Source organism: Bufo gargarizans, chromosome 8 (assembly GCF_014858855.1).
Source record: "Bufo gargarizans isolate SCDJY-AF-19 chromosome 8, ASM1485885v1, whole genome shotgun sequence".
NCBI lineage: Eukaryota > Metazoa > Chordata > Amphibia > Anura > Bufonidae > Bufo > Bufo gargarizans.
Window position 1 is genome coordinate 52,954,929 of NC_058087.1, and position 7,358 is coordinate 52,962,286.

The 7,358-nt window shown below is 50.4% G+C and overlaps 1 protein-coding gene across 1 annotated transcript; it reads right to left on the reverse strand.

Moving 5' to 3' along the window:
* Positions 1 to 2,695: 2,695 nt before the first annotated feature.
* Positions 2,696 to 7,085, reverse strand: LOC122945376. The gene is made up of 2 exons (XM_044304449.1): positions 5,237 to 7,085; positions 2,696 to 5,194 (listed from the first exon to the last, which is right to left on the reverse strand). The coding sequence occupies exons 1-2, from the start codon at positions 6,923 to 6,925 to the stop codon at positions 2,696 to 2,698; spliced, it is 4,188 nt and encodes a 1,395-aa protein (XP_044160384.1). The 5' UTR covers positions 6,926 to 7,085.
* Positions 7,086 to 7,358: the final 273 nt, after the last annotated feature.

Here is a 7,358-nt window from a genome sequence, read left to right on the forward strand (position 1 = left end):
GGGCTACTCATAGGTATAGCTGATGCACAGAGGGACACTGATGCAGAGAACAGAGGAATCAGGCAAAACTGCAATCAGGGAACAGGCCAATGTCAGGGCCAATTGTGCGATTGGCTAAACAATCTGAGGTCAGGGGAGGCAACTCAGGGTCAGAGCAGAGATCAGAAAGAGGTCAGGCAGAAAAAGTCCAATCCGGAAAACAGGCAGAAGTTGGTACAGGGGCAGAAAAATTTAGACCAGCATACTTTTGCAGAACATTAGGGGACTAGAATGTATTGCTTAGGAATCCTCCCACATGGGAAAGTGCCTTAAGTACCACTGGGTGACCAGTTATAGGCTGGGTAAGATTTAGGTGTCTGCACACTGAACATTTATGAGCTGGAGGGAGCGTGACCCCTATGGGCAGAGAGAGGGAGGCCTAGCCAGCAGGCCGTAGCCTGTGGGGAATCAAAGAGGTCCCCCAGCAGCCTGATCAGCCAGGAAGAAGGGAAGCAGGTCTGCTCCTCCAGGGACCAGAACAGCAGAGGCCACTGGCCTCCACTGTAACAGCATTGCTGTGATCATGGATTCCCAATGGCTGTCCCTCTTTTCTGTTGGGACAGTGGAATGGACATATGGATGCGGAGAGCACATGGTGAAATGAATGGGTCCGCATCCGATCTGCAAAAAAATGCAGATTGATTATGGACTGAAACTATGTCATGTGCCTAGCCTAGCCTCCAAGCCTTCCCAAAGCCATGATTGTTATTTCTTTGTTCACATAGCTGTATGAGGCCTTTTTTTGCAGGACAAGTTGTACTTTCTAATGGCACCATTCATGGTTGCATACAGTGTAGTGGGAAGCAGGAAACAAATCCCAAATTGGGTGGAATTATAAATTAACAAACCATTCTGCCACAGTTTTATGTCTTTTGTTTTTTCAATGTTTTCTATGCAGTAAAATGACCTGTTACATCCATTCTCAGTATGATTACAATGATACCACGTATGTACAGTCGTGGCCAAAAGTCTTGAGAATGACACAAATATTAGTTTTCACAAAGTTTGCTGCTAAACTGCTTTTAGAGCTTTGTTTCAGTTGTTTCTGTGATGTAGTGAAATATAATCACACGCACTTCATAGGTTTCAAAGGCTTTTATCGACAATTACATGACATTTATGCAAAGAGTCAGTATTTGCAGTGTTGGCCCTTCTTTTTCAGGACCTCTGCAATTCAACTGGGCATGCTCTCAATCCACTTCTGTGCCAATTCCTGACTGATAGCAACCCATTCTTTCATAATCACTTCTTGGAGTTTGTCAGAATTAGTGGGTTTTTGTTTGTCCACCCGCCTCTTGAGGATTGACCACAAGTTCTTAATAGGATTAAGATCTGGGGAGTTTCCAGGCCATGGACCCAAAATGTCAATGTTTTGGTCCCCGAGCCACTTAGTTATCACTTTTGCCTTATGGCACGGTGCTCCATCGTGCTGAAAAATGCATTGTTCTTCACCAAACTGTTGTTGGAAGAAGATGCTGTTGGAGGGTGTTTTGGTACCATTCTTTATTCATGGCTGTGTTTTGGGGCAAAATTGTGAGTGAGCCCACTCCCTTGGACGAGTAGCAACCCCACACATTAAAGGTCTCAGGATGCTTTACTGTTGGCATGACACAGGACTGATGGTAGCGCTCACCTTTTCTTCTCCGGACAAGCCTTTTTCCTGATGCCCCAAACAATCGGAAAGAGGCTTCATCGAAGAATATGACTTTGCCCCAGTCCTCAGCAGTCCATTCACCATATTTTCTGCAGAAGATCAATCTGTCCCTGATGTTTTTTTGGAGAGAAGTGGCTTCTTTGCTGCTCTTCTTCACACCAGGCCATCTTCCAAAAGTCTTCGCCTCACTTTGCGTGCAGATGCGCTCACACCTGCCTGCTGCCATTCCTGAGCAAGCTCTGCACTGGTGGCACTCCGATCCCGCAGCTGAATCCTCTTTAGGAGACGATCCTGGCGCTTGTTGGACTTTCTTGGACGCCCTGAAGCCTTCTTAACAAGAATTGAACCTCTTTCCTTGAAGTTCTTGATGATCCTATAAATTATGGGATTTTACTAAAGTATGACGTAAAGTCATGATTTTATTAAAGACACGGAGGCGAGTATTGCTTTAACCTTTCTTTACTTCTACCATAGCAGCAAAGAGAGAAAATGGTATACAAAAAAGAAACCATGGTAACAGACTCCTCCCCCTTATCCCAGTATATCCTTCCTTGTCTGTCTGAGCTCTTCCTCTTTCTTTGTGTCTCAAACAGCGCTGGTCAACCGGAACAACAGACGCCGAAACCACCGGGTAACGAAAAAACCCCTTGAACTCGTCGGCTTGGACCGCCACAACTGGACCTCCGACCGGAACTGTGTAACTCTAAAACATGAAGCCGTAAGCCTCTCAACCTAGGAAAAAAGGAAATAAGAGAAAAACCTTCTAAGAGCATAATCCAGTGCATTAGAAACATAGGATCCACTAGTTGGAAACACAGTAACAACTTTAAAATTCTGACCATACGGTAAATCAACAAAACATACTTACGTCAAAAACCCCAAGGGGTGGGTCCAGGGAGGGCAATACTCGCCTCCGTGTCTTTAATAAAATCATGACTTTACGTCATACTTTAGTAAAATCCCATAATTTTATAACAAGACACGGAGGCTCCTATTGCTTGTTTAAAGCTGAGCCACTATAGAATCAAAAGCATGCGAAGCCGGTCGGAAATAAAACTCCCGGAAAGTGGAAGATCTGGACCAATCCGCCAATCTCATAACATCCTCCAAACGAGCCCCAGATAACGTCATGGACGTAGCTGTCGCACTGCGGACCGAATGTGCCGTGAAGATAGACGTATCAATCCCGGAAAGGGATAGAATCCACTTGACCCAGCGAGATAACGTAACACTGGTAACCGGAGCAAACGGGCTGCAAAACGAAATGAATAAGTGAGGGAGAGCAAGAGACCGCAGTGGACGGGTTCTGTCCTCATACTCGCGTAAGCACGCTACAGGACATAGCTGTGGAGAAGTCGGAAAACGGGGGTAAGAGACCGACCGGATACTGGTTTTCGTGCGACGGGAAATGTTAAAGTGGACCCCCTCCGGGGTGAAGGATCTGGCGTCCCAATCCAAAGCACGCACATCCGAAACTCTCTTACAGGAGATTAAACAGAATAAAGTGACCAATTTGGCCGATAACTGACGTAACGACAACAGCTCATTTGAGGGCCAACTGACTAGAAATTGCAAGACATCCGACACATCCCAGGTAGACGAAAACCGTGGCCGAGGTGGTCGGGCCAAACGTGAACCCTTGAGTAAACGACAGACCAGGGGGTGTTGACCCGCTGGACGGCCGTCGAAACCGTTGTGTCTGGAGGAAATTGCTGACCTAAAGACATTGATGGTGCGGTAAGCCTTCCCTGCCTCAAAAAGTGAGGATAAAAAGGCTAAGATGGAATTGACAGGGGCCGCAACGGGATCCAGAGTCCGGTCGACGCACCAGCGAGACCAAGAACCCCAGGCGGCTCGATAAGCCCGTCTCGTCCCGGGCGCCCAAGCGCAGTCCAATAAGAACCTAGCTGTTCCTGAAAGTCCAGCGCCTCCTCCTGGACTCCCGATATCTTGCAAGCTAGGAGGCGTAGCGACCCGTTCTGCAGGAGTGGGTGAACTTCTCCTGCAGGCCCTTGGAGTAGTGACACCTGAGTGGGAAGGAGAAACGGAAAGTCCACTAGAAGTTCCAGGATTTGAGGGAACCAGGACTGGGTTCTCCAAAACGGAACAATCAGAACCAGGTTCGCCAACTGCTGACGAACCTGAAGGAGCACTCGTGGGATGAGCGCGAAGGGAGGGAATGCGTACATCAACGCTCCTCCCCAATGTTGAAGCAGAGCGTCCACTGCCTCCGCCAAGGGATCCGGCCTCCAGCTGAAAAACCTGGGCAGTTGGGTATTCAAACGGGAAGCGAATAGGTCGACTGCAAAGGGACCCCACAGAGAAGAAATAGCAGAAAAAACCGTCTCGTCTAACTTCCAGACGCTGGAGTCCGATATGTAGCGAGAACTCCAGTCCGCCAGAGTGTTGTGAAGGCCTGGAAGGTACTCGGCCACCACAGAGATGTTCCTGTCGAGACAGAATTCCCAAAAATCCTTCGCCAAATGGGTCAGAACCACCGACCGTGTGCCACCCATACAATTGACGTACCTGACCGCAGATATATTGTCCATGCGGAGCCTGATGGCTGAGCTGACCACACCATTGGCAAAACTGCGAATGGCAAACGACCCTGCTAGGAGTTCCAGGGCGTTGATGTGAAGATGGGATTCTTCTGGAGACCATGGACCGCCCGTGGACACACCACTGCAATGTGCTCCCCATCCGTGCAGGCTCGCATCGGATTCTATGATCAGATCCGGTTGGGGACCCACGATCGCTCTGCCATTCCACACTGACAGGTTGTGGATCCACCATCTCATCTCGTCCGTCGTCTCTGCATCTAATGAGACCAAATCTGCGTAAGAGGCCCCCGACCGAAGGTGAGCAATTTTGAGGCGCTGCAACGCACGATAATGGAGGGGGGCTGGGAAAATGGCCTGTATTGAGGAGGCCAGAAGTCCGATTATCCTTGCCAAATGCCGCAACGACATCTGAGGTAGGCGTAGAGCATGCTTCAACTCCTTGCGGATAGCCTTGACTTTCGAGAGTGGAAGACTGAGGGATAATTCTTCCGAGTTCACCTGGAAACCCAAGAACTCTATGGATCTGGAGGGGGTCAAACAGGATTTCTCCTGGTTGACAATGAACCCCAAGTCGGAAACGAGCGTCACCGTCAAGTGGAGGTGTCTCAACAAGAGAGCCCGTGATTGGGCCATGATCAAGATATCGTCCAGGTAGACGATCAGACGAACACCTCTGCTGCGAAGCCAAGCCACCACTGGGCGCATGATCTTGGTAAAGCACCAGGGGGCGGAGGACAGGCCGAACGGAAGGCAGGTGAAGCGCCAGGCCTGACCGTTCCACAGGAACCGCAGCAGGTCTCTTGAAGAGGGGGACACTGGGACCGTGAGATAGGCGTCTTGGAGATCTATCTTGGCCAACCAATCGCCTGGAAGGAGCAGATCCCTCAAAAGATGGATGCCCTCCATCTTGAAATGTCGGTATTGTACAAAATTGTTCAGGGCTTTCAAATTGATCACCGGGCGCATCTGGCCCCCTTTCTTTTGCACCAGGAAAATACTGCTGATGACACCCCCACGATTCTCCGGTGCGCGTTCGATCGCGCCTTTCTGCAGAAGATCCGACAATTCCCTCTGAAATTGGGACTGTGCCGCATAGGACAGTGGTACCGTAGGGGGGGCTGGGATGGAGCTCGGATCGGCAATCAGATCTATTGTGAACCCCTGCACAGTAGAAAGGACCCATTGGTCTGAGGTTATGCCTGACCACACATGAGAAAAGAATCGGAGTCTGCCCCCGACTAAATGGTCTAAAAAAGGAGGGGGACGAAGAACATAACTTACCGAATGGTCGACGGGAGCCTGGATTCCCTCGGAAACCTTGTGACCTGAAGGGAGCGCCTCGTGAGGGAAAAAAGGATGGCTGATGTCTCTGATCCTGGAGGGATGCTCTATAATTAAAGGAGCCTCTGCCGGAACCTCTGGCATGAAAGTTGGAACGGCCGGACAGTCGGCCCCTAGCACTGCCGGCCCTGTTGGAAAAACGCCCTTGAAAGACTCGACGCATCGAAGTCTGGGCTTTATCAAGAGCCGTAAAAGCTCCTACATATTTCCCTAGCTCTTTAATAAAAGAGTCGCCAAAGAGCAACCCCTGGGCGTCCTTGCCCGCTTCAGTCAATGCCAAGTTCGAGAGCTTTGGCTCGATCTTAATTAGTATTGCCTTCCGCCTTTCAATGGCGAGCGAGGTATTGGTATTACCCGCTACGCATATGGCTCGCTGGGCCCAACCTCTCAATTCTATAGGGTCTACCTGGCTACCTGCCGCGATAGCGGACTCAGCCAAATCGAAAATCTTTGCTAAAGGACCTGTAATGTCCAGTAGCTTGTCTTGGACAGCCTTCAAGGCCGCGTCTAGCCCTTTACGGGGGTTAAACCCCGTCTTCGCCAGAAACTGGACCATCTTTGGATCCACTGATGGCGTCTCGCACACTTTGTGTGGTATTAAAGGACGAGGGCACTCCGCCCGCAACTTATTACGCGATTCCTTACTAAGCGGATTGCGTATGCGAGCCTCCATATACTGCGCCACATGTGTGGCGGGCATCCATTCCGCGGAGCGGGGATGATGCAGCTCCTCGGGGTTAAACAGCGGTTCCCCAGACGGATCCAATAAGAGATCCTCTGCTGATCCCTGTTGTAGTAACGGGGCTTCCGGGTCTAGATTACGAACCGGATCCACAGCAATATCCGCCAAATCGTCCTCCACCTCATCCGTCAATTCATAGACGTTGTCATGAGTCTCCTCCTCTGACTCCCTATCAGAGTCTGACCTAGGCTCAGGTAGAGACCTGGCAGTCTTCCATGCCCGCGTTTTTTCTGCCTGGCGGGTACAAGCTCGTTTACGCGACTGAAGCGCGTTGTCTTGGGATGGGGATGGCCCATCAATCTGAGGTGTTCTGGAGACAATAGGAGGTGGTCCTGGAGGTGGGACCAAAACCTGGGTAGTAGTAGCAGGGCGCGCCATAAGGGCCTGAGATATAGACTGGGTCAATGCAGATGACATCGAACCCATGGCGGTTATAATGGCATTAGATATGGATCTTTGCAGTGCCACCTCATGGTCGTCCGGGTGGATCACCTCGGACCTCCTATCCTGCGCAGGGGAACCCTGATCTACTTGGGGGGCTTCACTAGGGGCCACAGAGGCAACGGAATTCTTTCTGACAGACATGGTGAAGTAGCAAAAGGCAGGGGTTAGTCACCCCGACCGGAGCAGCAAAAATAGCACTAGAGGAGAAAAAGAGAAAAGGGGATAATGAAGCCAGGAATCATAGCCAGCTAGTGGGTAGACGAAATGGAATAAAACAGAACTTACAAGGCTCAAGAGCAGTGGAAAAGACCGCCAGGAGATGCGCTGTGCAGAGCGGGATGTCCGGTGTGTGCAGAGCGGGGAAAACGCACAGAGACGGCGAAATCTCGCGAGATCTCGCCGTCAGTAGCAGCCGAATGCGAAAAAATGCGAAAAAAATGCGAAAAAATGCGAAAATGCGAAAAAACGCGCGCGAAATCTCGAACTCGCGAGACTTCGGGCGGGAAGGAGAGGAAGAAGAAGCAGAAAGCGCGCGCCATGGCGGCGCAGTCTGAGGTAACGAGGGACAAGGATG

Bases quoted from the DNA above. Each gene is read 5' to 3' on its own strand.
- LOC122945376 (XM_044304449.1), bottom strand. From the start codon at position 6,925: ATGTCTGTCAGAAAGAATTCCGTTGCCTCTGTGGCCCCTAGTGAAGCC. The intron at 5,195-5,236 runs GAAAGGGGGCCA...TTTGAAAGCCCT, and splicing joins AGTATTTTCCTGGTGCAAAA to GAACAATTTTGTACAATACC.